A 17,489-nucleotide genomic window follows, 5' to 3' on the forward strand; every position below is an offset into this window, starting at 1 on the left:
AGCACTGCCCCGTTCCCCACCCTGCCATCACGCTGCGAGGGCACAGGCAGGAGCGTTGCAAAGCACAGGGCTGGGCAAGACTAGAAACACCGAAGTCACACAAATAAAAGTTAGAAATATTTATTACATATCAAAAAAGCTGCATGTTTTGGGCAGACACCACCCCCCGGGCCATCGCGCAGTCCCAGTGCGGTCCTGCTCTGCGGCCAGCAGCTGCCTCTGTAGCCAGGCTCAGCCTGGCCCCCGTTGCTCCTCTTCATGCCTTGGCCCGCTCGGCTCCATCCTCAGTGCTGCCAGCTGGCTGTGCCACCACCGGCCCCATCTGGATGGGCACGTTCCTCTCCGGGACAGCCGGCAGTGCCAGCTTGGGAGCCTCGATGCGGAGCTGCCCTTCCTTGGACAGGGAGCAGGTCAGCGCTTCGGCGTCCACCTCCTCGGGCACGTCCCACTCCCGCTTCAGCACCTCGTACTTGTAGGAGAAGGAGCCCTTCTCGTCTGTGCTCTGCGTCTCCTTCTGCCCCACCAGCACCACCTTCCTTCCCACCACCTTCACCGACAGCTGCTCGGGCGCAAAGTCCTTCACATCCTGGCAGACAGAGAAGCCGTCCCCAGAGCCCTGGGTCAGGGCTGCGCTGGTGCTCGATGCACGGTCTGCGGCGATGCCGAGCCGTCCGGAGCTGCTCCCACTGGTCAGGTACTGCTCGACGCTGCTCATGAACTCCCGAGCCCTCTCCATCTCCAGCCGCATCTCCCGCTCCAGCTCGGCGAAGAGGGTGCCTGGATGTGGCCAGAGGGTGCGGACGGGTCCCAGCCACGGGAACAGTGAGCTGGACATGGGCGGCATAAAGTGCAGGCGGCAAAGCATCTCTGCTCCCAACGAGTGCTCCTGGTTGTGCTGCAGCTCTGCTCGGTGCAGTGGCTGGAGCGGTACTGGGCTGGGGCAGGGGAGCAGCGGAATTTATCCTCCTCTGCCCAGGGGTGTGTCCCTTCCAGAACGCTCTCTCCCCACGCACCCTCCTGGAGCCATCGCCTATTTTTGAGAGGCTGATTATCCACCAGCCAAAATAGCAGCGCCTGTTTCTGGGGACAAGTCACATGCCACAAATAGGGAGCCGCAGTCACTGCTGGCAGCTCAGGTTTCTGCAGAGCCATCGTGATGCAGCAGAGCCAGTGGGGCCATGGTCGAGGGGCCACAGAGCCCTTCCCTGGCCCCTCTGCCAGGGGCTCGGTGGAGCCAAGGCTCCATTGTGCCAGGAGGGCATCACTTCTGCCAGTACAGGGACAGTCCCACACCTAAAGCAACGTGTCCCATGTCATCTGCTGCCAGGCACTTCCTGCATTTTCTGGGACTCCTCTCCCTGTTGGCCACCCCCATCCTGCCCTGACCCCTCAGCACCCCATTGTGCATGCCACCTGGGCATGGGCCCACGGGCTGACTTCTGGTCTCACCTGAGGGGACCTCCCTGGGCACAGATGGGGAGAAATGGGCCCCAGCTGAGGGTGGGGGGAGGCAGGGAGGAGCCCACGCTCACTCCATGCCTGGGAAATGCAAAGGGCACAGATTTTTGGCAGGGGTGGCTCAGGCATCCCGCTCAGAGGCTGAGGTGATGCTGCTAATTATAAGCCAGGAGAGCAGAGCTCTAAGAGTCAGGGCGAAGGTATGCCGGGCACGACGTCAGCGGCGCCTCTCCTCATGGGTGAGTAACAAGAATGAGCTGGAACGGGCTGGAAAGGGCTGAGCTCTTCTCCCGAGGGTGACGTAATGTGCGGGACAAGGCCACGCCTCCGAGGAACAGGAATAAAAGCCTCCGACGGCAGCAGCGGGGCAGACGCTTCCAGCCCACTGGAAAGGGGAAAGAAGCAGCAGCAGCAGCAGCAGCAACAGCAGCAGCCGCCAGCAACAAAAACGACAGCAAGAGCAGCGATGCTTTGCCGGATGCACCTCGCACCATTCGCCTCCAGCTCCCTGGCCAGCCGGCTGGGCACAGTGAGGACCCTCTGGCCACACGCAGAGACCATCTTCACCGAGCTGCAGCAGGAGATGGAGAAAGCTCGGGAATTCATGAGCAGCTTCGAGCAGCTCCTGAGCAACCACGGAGCCATCGCCGCGGAGCGCACCCCGAACACCAGCATGACCCTGACCCAGGGCTCTGGGGACGGCTTCTCTGTCTGCCAGGATGTCAAGAACTTCGCTCCCGAGCAGCTGTCGGTGAAGGTGGTGGGAAGGAAGGTGGTGCTGGTGGGGCAGAAGGAGACGCAGAATGTCGATGAGAAGGGCTCCTTCTCCTACAAGTACGAGGTGCTGAAGCGGGAGTGGGACGTGCCCGAGGAGGTGGACGCCGAAGCGCTGACCTGCTCCCTGTCCAAGGATGGGCAGCTCCGCATCGAGGCTCCCAAGCTGGCACTGCCGGCCGCTCCCGAGAGGAACGTGCCCATCCAGGTCAGCCCTGCAGCCCCACAGACCGGACCAGCTTCTGAGGATGGAGCCACCAACAAAGCCCAGGCATAACAGGATGGGACCCAATGGCCACGGCAGGACCGGAGCAGACAGGAGCAAGTCTCGGGTTTAAGCCTGGACAAGCTTCATCAGCAATGATGTCATTTTTTTCACTAAACTGGAATGATTTTGTATCCAATAAAAATTCTTTTGCATTGAATCTGCTTGTATTCTCTGGGTGTTGATTGATGGGGAGGCTGCACCCTACTCTTGGTGCCAGAGGAGCTGGATGCACTGAGAGGGAAGAACCTCTCTTGCTTCTCAGGGCAGCACAAAATTGGGCCAGACAGCAGACCCAGAGGGTTCTGTGAGGGAGGGGAGTGGATATGGGAGCACTGTGCTGCTAAGGGAGGGAGGCAGGCAGGAAGGGCAGCCCCACTCACCTGTACGGGAGCAGGAGTGCCCTCACCCCTTCCTCACACTGCAGATCCACAGCCTTGGCCAATACCCATCCCCACAGAATGGGGAGGGAACCACAGTGGGCTGCCGGGCTGGGTGTGGTGTGAGAGTGTTGTACTCACACTTTCCCCTTCCCAGCTTGGCAAGGGGCTGATGGAATCCACCCTGAGCTTCCAGCGGCAGGGAGGGAAAAGCCCAACCCTGGGCGCAGTGCATAACCACTGCAAACACCCGCGCTCAGGCCCAGGCAGGCAGCAGGTGTGTGGGCAGGCAGCAGGTATGCAGGCAGGAACGCCTGTTTGTGCTAAAGCCACCCTGAGCTCAGACAGCCCATTGCCCAGACACACCACAAACAGCAGCAGGTCCCCAGCCTCAATACTGAGGCCCTGAGCACCTGCTCTGGCAAGCAACAAGACCCTCCTTAGGGCATCACAGATGCCTTCACAGAGACCCCAGGTCCAGGAAGAAACCAGGCACCCAGGGAGAAGAGCCAGCAGATGGCAACAGCCCCACACACAGTGTCCACAGAATTATTCTGAGTGGGATCAGGGAAGCCCTTCTCCAACTGGTCCATCTCTGGCTGCCTGGGGGAAGCAGCAGCATCAGTCCACCCCACACTGTGGTGTGGGTGGTCCCACAGAGGTCCTGAGCTCCTCCAGCAGCTAAGCAGCCCAGGCACAAGCAGCACCACATGAGTGAGGTGCACTGGGGGCCACTGGAGGCCACACCACACAGGCAGCCCAGGCTCAAGCATGATCCCAGGCAGTTCATCACTAAGACCCTTCCTGCTTCCAGGATTTTAAGGAGATACAGCATGAGGAAGAGGCACTGAGACCTTGGATAGAGGATGAAGGGCACACGAGCCAAGGCTGTTCATACAACTCTATTCACAGCTCTCCTGTGACTGAGCGTCTCACAGCCCCTCAGCTGAGGGGGGCATCAGGTTCCAAATACACATCTCCAACCCTCAGCCTCTCCCGAGCACGAACAGTGCTGCCGGCAGCACACGTGGTAGGGACAGAGCTGCAAGGGGCTGCTCCTTCTTTCATATTGACTCCAGGTCTCAGCTGTGGGTGTTGGGGTCTCATAGTCCATGCAGCAGTGACAGGAGAGCAGCATCTTCCAAGGCCATCATGCTCCAGGGACAGAGGCATTGCGTTCATTTGTTCTGGAGTACCATCCCACGCCTGTCCCATTGTAGAGCTGAGCTCCTCTGGGCACTTGCTCCCCCACCTCTTCCCAACTTGCATTGTAGAGTCTCCTCAGAAGTATCAGGCAAGGAATAATTCCCACAATTTCCCTCAAGCTTCCTTGAGCACAGTGGAGCCAAGTGAACACCAGCAGCATCACTGTGAGAAGAGCAGCTGTGCAGGAGCAGCCGCACAGCCCAAGCTCAGGAGGCCCCATTTCTCCCTCCTCAGGAAGGAAGGGCCCCATTTCCCTAGCAAGGTGTGGGACATACCAGGAACAGCGAAGCACAGTTCAGCCTCCACCAGAACTGTTGTGCTCAGGTCCAGTCCCTGCTGCATTAAGAAACATGAACATTCTTGTTATGATAGGTTTATAAAAATTTTGTTTTAATCACACAAAACTGAAGTTTGTGATGAAGACTAAAGTCAACAGTTCCTCTTAAATACCAGGATGCATAAGACACTGCATTAGGCACTAGGCAGCAGCCAACATCAGTTAGAGTCTGGCAACAGAAGCCATTTAATACCTCCCTTCATTCTTTGTGGAATTACAGGCTTTTGCAATACATGTCATTCCCACTGACAGGTTACCCAAGGTTTCCCCCACCCCACCTCTGTACATCAGTAAACCTTGTGTATTCCCACCAGAGCAGGGTTAACAATATTAGTGGCATCACAACCATCAAGAAAAGGACAAATTTCTATACAAGATTTTTTGCAAAAGTTGCAACAGGATTAGTGCATTACGACAGAACCGAGAGAAAAGAAGAGTTGGCATGCTGGAGTCCAACACAAAGAAAGACAACAGGCAGCTCGTTGGATGTACTATATTGACAAGATACTGATTGGTTACATGGAGAAACATACAATACAAAATACAGAAGAAACCAGTTTTGCTTCCCTCTGCCCCACCCCAAATACTCATCATTGATTTGGTCAATAAGTGGCCCAAGAGCCGGAGTTTGTCTCTAATGCTACAGTTTAGTGGTTGTTCTGGGCACATCATACGGAATCAGCCTCAGCTCTTACAGACAGGGAACTTTAAACACGTGTCCCAATATCCCTTTGTTTCCCATAGTGAACTACAGTGCTGTGGGACCTGGGTGCTGCTGGCCTCACCCGCGGGACGGCCACGCTGGCTGGGCAGACACCAGGTCCTGCATCCACCACCACCAGGAAGAGGGAAGAGCAGAAGTTCATATATTAAAAAAGTGACTTAAGACTTAGAATTGAATTAGTATTTGTACAGAAAGGTGCAGGTGGAAGAACTCCCTCCAGCCTATGATCAGAAAGGGATGGAGAATCACAGCGGCGCCGGCAGCAGCCGCCCTACGGTAAGTGCGATCGTTAGCGTGGGTTCCAGTCACGTCCTCCAAGGGCTCGCGGGCCGGAGCAGCTGCTCAGTTGCTGCAGCACTGGCTTCTGCTCGGCTGGCTGCTCTCCTGAAGGTCCACCACCCGATTCCTGCCTGGGCCACCAGGAGCATTCTGAGGTTCATTTTTTGGCAGTTTCTTGGCTAGAAAGAAACAGGAAGTTAGTAGGGTCCTCTAGAGAGGCCGACCTCCTCCCACTGCACACCCCAGGCTGGAGCCCTCGCCACCAAAGGAGTTTGGGATAGGACACTGCCAGCAGCACTGCATGGCAAACCAACCCATCCTTGGCTCTGGCTGGGATCAGACCTGCTCATACCTCCATCACCACCCCGGACACAGGGAAAGGGAACCAGCTTTCCAAGGCTAAGGCTCCACACACTTGGGGAATGACCGATCACATCAGTGTTGCAAAGTGGACACCTGCCCCAGTAAGAGCCACCAGCCCTGGCTGACACAGGACCCCCTTGGGCTGCAGTGCTGGTGCTCAGAGCTACCCCAGCCCTACCCACAGGCTGTTACCTATTGCCATGAAGATTTCATTCACATTCATCGCTGTCTTCGCCGACGTCTCCATGAACAGCAAGCTGTTGTCATCTGCATATGTTTGTGCATCCTACAAACAATCACATCAGAGTGCTAAAGGCACCCTGCCAGGAGGCCCAAGCAGACTTCATGCACTTCACTTGTCAACACACTAACTGCTGGAGAAATGCTATGTCCCACTTTGGGCCAGAAATTCACTCCCCTGTCCCAGACATCCCAGGGACACGCTCCACCAGCAGCCCTGCACAGCCAGTGTCCCACAGCTGAGCTGGGGCACAGCCTGACTGAGCACATGCACATACGGTGCCTGGCAGTTGGGTCAGCTGGGAGTGTGCCACCCACTGCAAGGGCACCACAAGCAACCCTTTGAGAGGGCTGGGTAAGAACCTCTCCTGAGTGCTTGCCTCAGATGAGGTAAGAGCTGTGAAGAGCAGAGAACAAGCTGGGAATGATTCCTCATGTGTCTCGTATCCAGAAGATGCTGTTTCACACCCTCCAGACATCCCCACATGAGTAAGGCAGCAAAGGAGACTGAGGGGACAGGAGTTTGTGCTCTGTGGGCCTCCTCCTCCACATTCACCGAGACTTTCACCAGCCAAGGCCATATGTGCTACGACAGAAGTAAGGGAAGGGGGCAGGGCACAGACCCTGCTCAGCGCCATCCTGCAGTCCTCAGCATAAAAACCTCACTTTCACTCCCTCAAAGCATATTTTACATAGTCACCATGTCCCTTATTTAAGCAAAAAGATTCTTTCCTGACCTGCTTGGGTAACAACTTCCCTGGATTCCCACTCACCTGGAAGTCCACAGCTCTCTTGGTAGCAAGGTCTGCCTTGTTTCCTGCTAGTGCAATTACAATATTGGGGCTAGCCTGCCTCTGCAACTCTTTCACCCAGTTCTTGGCTCGTACAAATGTGTCCTGGAAGCAAACAGGAGGCAGCAGTCAGGAAGGGCAGCCGTGTAGGAATCCACAGGGCAGATATGATTAGAGCAAGGCTTTCCTGTGAGAAGTGTTCTGCCTCTGCAGCACTTGGCAGCAGGATCCTTTATCAGCTCACAGCCTTGGCCAGAGCTGAGGAAGAGGCCATGAGCAGTTTTCAAGAACTTGGCAGCCACAGCCAGGTACCTGCAGGGCTCTCACCCAGACACACTCCCAGGGCACCGGGAGCCTCCTGGCAGCCCCCCAGCCCTGCCCACACTCACTGTGTTCGTGATGTCGTAGACCACGATGGCTGCCTGAGCCCCCCGGTAGTACATGGGGGCCAGGCTGTGGTACCGCTCCTGCCCCGCCGTGTCCCAGATCTCAAACTTCACTGTTGTGTCATCCAGACACACTGTCTGTGTTAGGAAGGCAGCTGCAAGAGAAGAGGGTTTGCCTCAGCTCCAGCAGGACAGGGCACAGAGCCAGCACAGGAGCTCAGAGCAGCTCTGCTGCCACACGAGAGCGAGCTGAGCCCTGCAGAGGCCAGTGCCACTCGCTGTGGCAGCTGCAGCTCTGCTGTATCACACTCCCTGCTCACAGGAACCAAGAACCACCACACAGTGACAGGAAGGTGGCCCAGAGGGCCTAGGCAGCAGTCAGCCTCTGGAGCATCCACACTGCCAGACCCTCCCAGCAGCCCCTGACAGGGATCACGCAGTCCACGTGTGGCACCACCAAGATCAGACCTGGGGAGCACCAGTAACAGCACCAAACTCAGTCCAGTTACACCACACTCCTCAGTTTAGTAAGTGGTTGTTTTCTTGTCCCAGTGAGTCTAACACCACATGTTACACCCAGGATAAAGGCACCAGCCTCGGATACGGACTGAGGCAGAGCACAGCCCTCCACAGAGGAGCATTAGGCCCTGCTTGCCAGTAAGCCACACTTAACAGCTGTGCTTACTCCCTGCACAGGTCACAGAGGGACAACTCAAGCCTTTTCTCAGGACACCCCCCTGGTATTGCTGCTCAGAGACCCATGTGCCAATCAGCCTTTGGCTGATTGGTGACACTGTGCTAATGATTTCAAGCTAAAAAACTACTAGACCTGAAAGCACTGTGGAAATAGTTAACAGTATCAGGCTAGAAACAGCCCCAAAATCCCAGGTCATGGTCTGAAAAGATAATTAAGGGCTATAAACCAAGCTGAAGGCCTCAGTACTCATTAGTAGCTGGAGTTGAGGCACTGGAAGTGAAGCCTCAGAGGCAGAGTGCAGGGTTGCCAAAGCATTATTCTCTGCTATGCTGATCCTCACACCAACAAACAAATTGCAAACCAAGAGTTAAAGCATTAACTGTTTGGCTCTATTTATAGCAAAAATCCCAGACCAGACCAAAATAGCCAGTCTTGCTTCTGACACCCCAGACTGTCCCAGCAAGGTCAGCACCTCCTGGCCACAGGCATCTGGAACTGGCACTCACCTCCAATCGTGCTCTCCTGGTACTCGTGGAACTGCCCCTTCACAAAGCGCAGGACCAGGCTGGACTTCCCCACCGCTGACTCGCCCAAGAGAACAAGTTTAAACTGGCAGATTTTGTTCCCAGCAGCTGGTCCATTCGGTCGGGCAGCTCCACCTCGACCTGCCATTGTGGTCTAAGTGCAGGAGTGCCGAGAGTTAAGGATGCTGCAGGTTCTGCACTGGGATCCACCTGTAGGCAGGTTGCAACTGGAAGAGGTGGTCAGAGTTAGTGACACGCGCAGGGACCAGCTGTACCAGTTCTAGAGGGTGGTTTGATCTGCAGCCACCATCAGCACAGACCGGTGGCGGTTCCTTCCCACAGTGGAAAGTTATCAGCTGCAAGCACCACAGGGCAGTTCCTGCCAGGCAGCAGCCCCTGCAGCAGGATGTCAGTCTGCAGAGCCTCCCTGGAAAAGAGGTAATGGTAATACAAGCTCTCCTCCCCACCAGTGGGCCCTCCAGCACTTCCACCATGTGTGGATGTTACACACGCCTTGCTGGGGTGAGGCAGGTAAGGAGCACCCAGCACACAATGGGTGTTATTAGAGCTTTGTCTACTCAAACAGCAATTACTCAGTTCACAAAGGTAACTGAGGTTGACCTTTAGCTCCTTCCTCCTTTCCCAAGTTCACAAGGAAGCAACTTCAGACTGTCAATGCTATACAGAGCCATCCCAGTGCCACACTGGCAGGAGGCAGCTCTGCAGGTCATGAGGCATTTGGTCAAAATGAATTTCTAAGCTGTTTGTCCTAAGGCGCTTACACCACGACATTCTGCACCTCTCATCGGGCCCAAGGATGGCCCTGGAGCCAGGCAGGTGGTCTGCTAGAGGGGAGGCACCTGAGGAGGTGCCCACCTCAGGAAGCACCTGACAGCAGCTGCTTTTGGGCACAGGCTGTCCCCTCAGAAGCTGATAGCAGCTCCTCCTCCCACCCCTGCTGCACACCAGGAATCACCACCCAACCTGATCCAAACAGAGGCAGCACCTAATGCTTCCCACACCCATCCCGCTGCCTCAACACCCTTATCCCACAGCATTCCAGGCCATCAGGCTACTGGCCACGCTCCTCACATGGATTGTTCAAATCCAGCATGAACAGGCAGCATCCCCTGGGATCAGCACTGCCAACCACTCCTCAGCACCAACCTCCAGAGCAGCGCAGAAGCACAAAACCATGGCAGGAACAGCAGGAAACATTGATTTGCATCCAGAGTTACCCACAAGCGAATCCCAGGGCCTCCCTAAGCACTAAGCTCTGCTGCCTGCAGAGAACAGGAATCCTTTCCAAGTACACAGTTACAGATTTAGGCACATTTCCTGCACCCATCACAACTCCCACTTCCCTGTGGATGATAAATGCTACAGCTGATTGCATCTGCTCTGGATCACCACTTTCCCTTCTACTCTCCTAACACAGGCTGCTTGTTGGAAGAAAATGCCCCAAAAGCCAACTTCTCCTTGTTCTGAGAGTATCCCCAAAGAAACTCTGCGTACATCCTGCATTTTCCCAGCAAATATAAGATATCCATGAATAAGAAGTTCAAAGCAGGTTGAACTGGAGCAGAGTGTCCTGTGAACAAGGCTCAAGCCTACTCAGCACAGAGGAGAGTTTCAAACAGCTGCTTTCCAGGGCAAAGCCTGTCCAGCTGTGACTGCTTGAGGTTACTTTAACTATGCCTCAAGTTTAAACAATCCCACAGTTTGATAGGGAACCTCCAGCCGTTTCAGAACTACTCTGGAGCCCATGAGTGCCAGCAGTTGGAGAACCTCAGCAGCTTGCAAAACACAAAGCACTTGAGCATACGCTGACCTAGAGACATTTCACCTCAAATTGCTCTGACCAGGAGGCAGTCAGACCAGCTGTTAAGCCAGTACCAGTCACCAGAGCTGGCAGGTAGGACAGAAACCAAGCAGCAGAACTTCTGAGTGCTGTGGGATGTTTCAGGAGCCAGAGCTGTGAAGCCATTGCTCTGAGTCCAGTCTTGGGTGAAGCAGCAAAGATACTGTAATTCAGAGCTGGGTCCTTGTAAGCAGCACTGTCAGGACCCCCCTCCCCCTTCCGAGGAAGGGCAATCACTGTTCGGCAGGATGAGAAAGCTTGATACAAAGCAAACCAGCAATTGGCTTTGCTGGACAGTGAGGGAACAGTGTTTGTTGCTCTGGCCAGGAGCAGCTTGGTCACTGCCAGGTTCAAGAGGCTCAGCAGGAGCTCTGCATCTCTACCAGCCTGAAGAGGCTTCTGCCTTCTAGAGTTTCCCCTCTAAACAGAGCTTGCAAGGGAACAGCTTTGGTTTAACCTTGTATTTATAATTCCCTGAGCAGTTTGTCAGCTCTGCCGCTGCTCCAGACCAACATGCTGTACATTAAACACTCTCTGAATCACCGTGTCTCTGAGTTATGGCCTCCTGAAATCTGATAGCAGTGATTCCCAGAGCAAAACAAGGCAATGAGCTTGTTGATATCCTCAAGTCTTAGCCTGACCTATATTTCGCAGATCTTGATGCGTTTTGCCATCTGGTTGTGCTACATGAACTCCAACAGAATTAGGTGAGCACATCTATGTTGAGCTCATCATGGACAGCCACTGGCCAGTGCAGGCAGGGCAGCAGCCAGAGCCTTGACTGCTCCAATTATGGAGAACCAGATCATCATCTAAGAGCGGTTTGAAGTTTGGATGCAAGATTATATGACTTCATGTTCACACGAGAAGTTGCCATATCTTTCAGATGATTGAGTGGAATTTACAGACCCTAACTGGTCACTGAGGGCCTCAGGCTAAGGACATACCCGAGACCTGGAGGACCAGCTGATGGTCACGGGAAGAAGCAAATAACTGAAGGAAGTGGCCACCAATGCTGCAGACAGCGAGTGGGCCCCATGGCAGGACAGGCACTTTCTGCCAATGCCAACATGTTTGAGGATTCTGTCTGACATGCTTGTCAGACAGAATTCAGCTCTGCAGAAGGAACAGGTGGCTAAACTACACAGCCTGGACCTGTGCTAGATCAGCTTACATCCACCAGTGGACACTGGCTTGAGGAACAGGGAGTGCTTCCTGCTGTATGAAGCCGTTTCTGATGTTTGGGGAGCTGTTCATCCCCCTACCTCTTCCAGCAGAGAACTGGGCATTCACCCCTCCCTGCTCCCCAAGAGAACCCCAGCACTGACACTCGAGCCACGGGTCAGGCAGACCAAAATAACCACAGTGATACCACACGGACAAGGGAAGGCAGCTGAAGTCCCAGCTTGTCATGCTAATTCCAGCAGCCAAGGCCATGAAAAGGAAGGGCATGGTGGGGTACTCATGTAATCAAGATTAACAAGCATTAATGTTCCTACTAGTTTCTTTTAACTAGTGAAACCCAGCACTTGGGAGATCACAAGACCCATGAAAAGGCTTGTGCTGGTTTGTTTACCTGCCCTACCCACCTCCTGCTCACTGAAGCACACACAGGAGCTCTGCATCCCACAGCAAAAGCACTGATTTTTTTATTGTAAACTCTTAACATAGTCTCTTGTTTGCTTTGAGATCAAAGTCAAGTGCCAATTCCTGATGCTGTCCCACAAGTGAGAGCTTCAAGAATCTGAGTGCCCTAAATGAGAAAGCACATGCCATGGCTGCTGCACTCCCTGCTTGCCCAAGTGCAAGGCCATTCTCCAGAGCTCTCGGGATGCTGGGGAATAGCACCAGAACCCATTTCAAACAAACCTACCCAGGACAACAACCCAAATCTCCACAGGGGAATTACTGTCAGATCCCCATGTTAACCCCTGCAGGAGACCCCACCACAGGGAAGCTGCTCATTTAAGGTGTCAGAAGTTAGAGAATCTGATATTTTTGCCCTCTGTTCACCCAGAAGCAAGGACTACTCTGAAAGCTGAGGATATTTAGAAACCCAATCCTGAAGACTCTGGTTACCCAAAGGACTGCTGCTGCTCTCAGCTATGCAAGGAGTTGCTTCACTGGGGATTTGTTGGCTTAGAACCAAAATACTCAAGACAAAAGCCCCAGTGAAGTATTTATCTTGTTAAATAGCTGACAGCGTTACATGAATTCCTTGGCAAAGGAAGCCCTGAAGTTACCCAGTGGTTTTGCTTCACCTCACACTGCACGGGCAGCTGGCCCGCGCTGCTCTGCTCTCCCCAGGGCTGCACAGTCAGCTCCAGGACATGGAGCCAGCAGCAACTTCATGAGCAGGACCAGCAGAAAGTGTGGGTCCCACCAGAACCACACAAGGACCACACTAGCCCAGGCTAGCACAGCATGGAACATCAACCTAATATTCCAACTCATCAATATGATTAGTAAGAACAAACTTCCAGAGCCTGACTGCAGGAAGGTCCAGGCAGCAGAAAAAGGAGGAACAGATCCAGCAGTTATAGAGGAGATGAACAGGGAAACAGACTCAACCTACAGACCTCATCCCCATCAAGGCTGATGGGTTTCATTCAATACTTTACCTTCCTACCTTTTCCCTCCCCAAAAATGAGCCCTCAGTGTCCTGATCAGCACAGACACAGTCTGGAGCTCAGGAACTGCTCTGAACTGGGCCACTCTCCACTGCAGCTGGCAGGAGCTGCACTACAGCCCTAAAGTGCAGATTTACAGACCCAAATCAGCTCGGACTCCTATGGCTGTGACTAACTCATGATAGCGTAACAACTTCTCTGTGCAGTCCCACGTCCAAGACTCACAAAGACTTGGACACGCTCATCTAAATTTAGAGGTAAATAGGATTTCTATTCCAAAATTGAACTGCTCATTCAGCTACAGCCCTCAACAAGTCTAGGAGACCCTGTAGTACCAGCTCCTTCTCCTCTTGACACACACATCTGTTTCCTGACATCCATGGCCTCTGGAGCAGCCCCAGCAGTCAGCTGTTTCCCAAAGCAGGTTTTCCAAAACAACTCTGTCCTCAGAGATTTCAAGGCCACCACCCCGCTGTTACAATCCCTCCGGCACAGACTTCTGCAGAAGAGTTTTACATCACCTTCATCTCCCAGTAGCTGCCCACTAGCTCTAGGGAGCAAAGCCTCCACATTCCCTGTCCCACAGTAGCTCTGTCTTGAAGCTCTCACCCACTCTCAGTTATCTTTGGCACAGCAAGGCTGGAAGAGCAACCCATGGATGCAGCCTGGACTGACTCAAATGGAACAAAAGCATCAAGGTTTTAATTCTTCAGCCAAGGTTCTTTAACTCCTCTTCCTGACACTGACCCCTGTTCAGACACCGTCAACAGACACAGCTTCACTCTGACCAGACACTCAGCAATGCATGCCTTGGATAGCACCCACTATTCAGTCAGCAAGAAGGCAACATCAGCAATGCAAAGCAGCAAACTGCCACCTGCACTGCAAAAAATCTGTGACCTTCAGAATATCTTTCCCAGACTGCACAAAGATCTCCTGCCTCAAGGAGCTCCTTATTTGGAGCGCTACCAAACCAAAGCAAACATGAAAAACAGTGTTTTCTTATCTGTTTATGCAGAATTGCTCCAGCAGCTCATTCCTGTGCTTCAGGGGAGGACAGCATTCCCTCTGGAACTCAGATGAATTTTATACCTCCCCAGTACTGTCACATCCAGGAAGGTTCCCTGTTTCTGGCCAGTGTCTAGAGTGATTTCAGTGTTATTCTGACAACTTCTCAGGACTTGCATAAGAGGCTGCAAACTTCATACCCCAAGGGAAGAAAACAGCTGACTCCAACATTTCTACATTCTATCCTCTTTTAAGTCTGCTGACAGGAATACTCTGGGCTACACCCACTTCATTAGAAGCGTTCCCATTTCATTTCCTGTGTCTGAAAACGCTTGGCATTCCTTCCCCCTCCCTCCTCAGGGAGATGCCATGACCACCATCCACTAACTGTGCAGCAGCTGAAGAAGTTTGGATCCAGAGTTAATGACTGGCAGGGCCTAGAGCAACCCTCGAGCTGATCCCTCTTGAGATGCAGAAGAGCTTTGCTGTGATGGAGATAATCCCACGTCTCAGCACAACAATTAGGTTTGGCCAAGCACACACACACGGCCAGACAGCTCCTTTAGACACTGCTCAACCCATCACTGGTTTCATAGGAAAGCAAAGTGTATTCTACTAATGCAAAACTAGATAAATGTTTTATCTTACTACATTCGTACCCACATGCCAAGCCAGCCTTTCCCTTATGCTCTCCAGTAATTCAAACCCTCTCTGGGAGTCCATCTCACCTTGCCTGGGTTGTTCCATCAGCTGAAGAGGCATCAGCACCTACTTACAGAGCCTACAGGGACCCTCCCCACTGCCTGCACCACCTGCAACCAAATGTCACCCAAATCAGCCAGAGCATCTTAAGAGGGAAGCAGATTTTTGGTCTGAAAGTATAGACTGTTCCAGCAAACTATTGTGGCTCATGAGGAGTCTGAAGTGATTTCAATGCTGAAACCCAGGTATGCCCCAAACATTCCTGTCCTCGACATCCCAGATCCAGCCAGGCTCATGCTTTACTTGCTCGCCTCACCCCAAGAACGCATCAAGATCAACACTGTCTTGTAGCTGCCTACAGGTACTATCCTGGATTCTTAGCCCTTTCCACCCATAGTTCTTTCACCTTATTATCCAGGTGAGTGGAAAAGAAATGTAAAAGACTTTCATAGTCAAGGCAGTAGTGGACATTAGTGGGATATTTCCAGGAAGCTCACTCAGACAGCATGGCATGTCAAGACAACTGGATTAAATTTGCTTTTTTTGGCCCCGGTTAAGGCTCAGAGCCGGCTCAGGAGCCCCAGCAGAGCACAGGCCCAATGTCAGGCTGTAAACAGGGCAGCTCAAGTGTGCTGACCCTCCACACAAAAAGCTAAGAATAGCAGATGCAAGTTGTTCCACACCAGACTTAAAATAGTCCCTCGGCATATTCCCCTCTCCAACTTCCTTACATGTTTGAAAACAGCCAAGGTCAGAGCTCCAACAGCCACTTTTGAGGGCAGCAACTAAAGATCAGCTGGGCCAGGGTCAGAGCTGGGCTGGGCTCCTTGCAGGGTCACAGCACCACTCACAGCTCCTGCCCGGCCCCAGGAGCTCTGGCAGCACCTTGAGCATCACCAGGAGTAAGGTCCGAGCAGTTTCCCCAGGATATAGCAGGGCAGACCTGCTGCTCACACTCACACCCGCACTCCTGGTGCAATCCCACCAGGATCCCACATCGACCGCACTCCCAGCTCACACACCAGGGTCTCTCCTGCTGTGACAGAGATCCAAGGACAGCCTTGCTCCAGACTCCCTTCCAGACAAGCCACAAAACGTCCTCGCAGCCCGTGGGCCTTGCTCAGGGCCCTACAGCACCATGTGTGTTCCTTCACAAGGGCCCTCGAGGGGTACAGGGCTGTGCTTGGCACCAGCAGTGACCCAGGACTGTCTTCCCTATTTATTTGCAGCAGATCAAGTCACCTCCCTCATTTCAGCAGCTCCCGGGAACGCAGCTGGGCTTCCCAGCACCCGGAGTGTCTATTCCCACCTCAGAGGCTGAGCAACTACAACCAAATATGATCCCACCACGATAACCACTTCTATCCTGGCACCACACCTTCCCCAGTCCCATTCAACTCCCAGTTAGTCACGGCTGCGAGGAACGGGAGCTGTGCCCAGCCCCCGGACAATCACACGGTACCGGCCGCAGGTGCTCGTCGCCGCTGTCCCGCGAGCCGCTCCTGCTCACGGCCCGCCCGGGAGAGCCTGACCCGAGAACCCACAGTGCCGCCGGGACCCCTCCCAGCCGGGCTCCTCTCCCGTTACCGCTCACCACACACCGGTACCACCAGGCCGGAGCTGCCGGTGCCCCGCGGCAGCGCCGCTCCCCCGCCTCGCACGACACGCAGGGCCCCGCTGGGCCGGCACACAGTGAGAGAACAGGGTACCCGCCCGCCCAGAGTCCCCGCCCCGCCGGTGGCGGAGGCCGTCCGGTCGAGCCCCAGCATCGCCCCGCCCGGCACAGCGGCGCCACCGAGCCCCCGCTCCACTCCCGTCACGGGGCCCCCGAAGCGGCGGGGCCCGGCTGCCACCCTCAGCCGGGCGAGAACCCGGGGAACGGGCCCGCACCCTTGGGCCGGGCCCGGCCACCTCGGGGCGAAACGAACGACCGCGGCCCCACTCACCGCCCGCAGCGCCGCTCCCGCCGGTGCGTCTCGCAGGCCCCGGCCCTCACTTCCGCCTTTACCCGTTCCGCTTCCGGACCCGACCACACCGTTCCGCCCCCCGCTCGCCGGCCACTGGCAGACACAGCTGCCAATCATCTGCGCCCCGCCCCTCCCGAGCCCCGCCCCCGGGATGCCCCGCCCCTGTGCGCTGGGCGTAACGTCATGGCGCGCCCGCAGGGACTGCTGGGAGTTGTGGTCTGGGACGGCCCCAGCGCGACCGGGTACGCGAGGGACTCGGTGCGGACCCGGACAGGGCGGGGCGGCCGCGGGCAGAGACTCAGCGGAGCCGGCGCTGGAAAAATAGAGCCTTTATTTCTCGGTGTTGCGGGGAGTATGGGAGAGGCGGGGCGGAACAACACGAACTACAGCTGCGGAGGGGCGGCAGCGGCCGTGACCCCCGGGCAAACCGGAGACCCTCCCGGAGATCCTTTCGGATCCCCGCCGGATTCCACCCGCCAGATCCCTGCCGGATTCCTCTCTCCAGATCCCCGCCGCCCGCCGCTCCCGGCCCCGCGGGTGCCCCGGGGCTGCGCTGCCCCGCCACGTCGCACGGCCCCGGGCAGGTGGGGGTCCCGGGCGGGGCTGCCGGGCGCGGCCGGGTTGTAGAAAAGGCCCCGTGGGCGAAGAGTATAAAACCGTATCAAAATCCCTGCGAGTGTTCGGAGTGCGGCGTCCCGGGGGACTCCTGGGGTGGCGGGCAGGACCCCTCCGGGCAGGGTCACCCGGAGCGGAGCCCCCCGGTGAAGGCTCCCCCGGTGCCCGCGGGGTCAGTGGGAGCTGGTGGAGCCGGAGCGCGGCTGCGGGCGGGCGCGGGGCCAAGCCCCGGCCGAGCAGCCGGGGAAGGAACGGGCGGAGCGGGGCGGCAGCGAGGGGGGC

At 55.3% G+C, this 17,489-nt stretch overlaps 3 protein-coding genes across 4 annotated transcripts; 1 reads left to right on the forward strand and 2 right to left on the reverse strand.

Annotated features, from left to right (window-relative positions):
• Window positions 1–104: 104 nt before the first annotated feature.
• LOC104697812 (heat shock protein 30C-like) lies at window positions 105–946 on the reverse strand. Its single transcript, XM_010412856.3, has one exon. It carries the CDS (start codon window positions 863–865, stop codon window positions 257–259), a length of 609 nt encoding a protein of 202 aa, XP_010411158.2. The 5' UTR covers window positions 866–946; the 3' UTR covers window positions 105–256.
• Window positions 947–1,819: 873 nt separating this feature from the next.
• Window positions 1,820–2,657, forward strand: LOC104697758 (heat shock protein 30C-like). The gene has a single exon (XM_010412778.2). The coding sequence runs from the start codon at window positions 1,925–1,927 to the stop codon at window positions 2,507–2,509; it is 585 nt and encodes a 194-aa protein (XP_010411080.1). The 5' UTR covers window positions 1,820–1,924; the 3' UTR covers window positions 2,510–2,657.
• A 1,795-nt stretch (window positions 2,658–4,452) lies between these two features.
• On the reverse strand, window positions 4,453–16,711 carry RAB5C (RAB5C, member RAS oncogene family). Of its 2 annotated transcripts, XM_039565941.1 has the most exons (6): window positions 16,572–16,711; window positions 8,407–8,651; window positions 7,207–7,358; window positions 6,800–6,922; window positions 5,979–6,072; window positions 4,453–5,602 (listed from the first exon to the last, which is right to left on the reverse strand). In XM_039565941.1, exons 2-6 carry the CDS (start codon window positions 8,570–8,572, stop codon window positions 5,487–5,489), a joined length of 651 nt encoding a protein of 216 aa, XP_039421875.1. In that variant the 5' UTR covers window positions 8,573–8,651; window positions 16,572–16,711; the 3' UTR covers window positions 4,453–5,486. The 2 variants fall into 2 exon arrangements, with proteins under 2 accessions (XP_039421875.1, XP_039421876.1); XM_039565942.1 differs by lacking the exon at window positions 16,572–16,711 and having other exon boundaries at window positions 8,407–8,851.
• Between the last annotated feature and the right edge of the window lie 778 nt (window positions 16,712–17,489).

The sequence above is a fragment of the Corvus cornix genome, chromosome 27 (genome assembly GCF_000738735.6).
Source record: "Corvus cornix cornix isolate S_Up_H32 chromosome 27, ASM73873v5, whole genome shotgun sequence".
Taxonomy (NCBI): Eukaryota; Metazoa; Chordata; class Aves; order Passeriformes; family Corvidae; genus Corvus; species Corvus cornix.

Excerpts from the sequence above, each read along its gene's own strand:
- LOC104697812 (XM_010412856.3), bottom strand. The coding sequence starts at position 865 with ATGCTTTGCCGCCTGCACTTTATGCCGCCCATGTCCAGCTCACTGTTC.
- LOC104697758 (XM_010412778.2), top strand. The coding sequence starts at position 1,925 with ATGCTTTGCCGGATGCACCTCGCACCATTCGCCTCCAGCTCCCTGGCC.
- RAB5C (XM_039565941.1), bottom strand. The coding sequence starts at position 8,572 with ATGGCAGGTCGAGGTGGAGCTGCCCGACCGAATGGACCAGCTGCTGGG. Across the intron at positions 7,359-8,406 it reads CCAGGAGAGCACGATTGGAG|CTGCCTTCCTAACACAGACA; the intron begins GTGAGTGCCAGT and ends CTTCTCTTGCAG. Across the intron at positions 6,073-6,799 it reads AGAGAGCTGTGGACTTCCAG|GATGCACAAACATATGCAGA; the intron begins GTGAGTGGGAAT and ends GATTGTTTGTAG.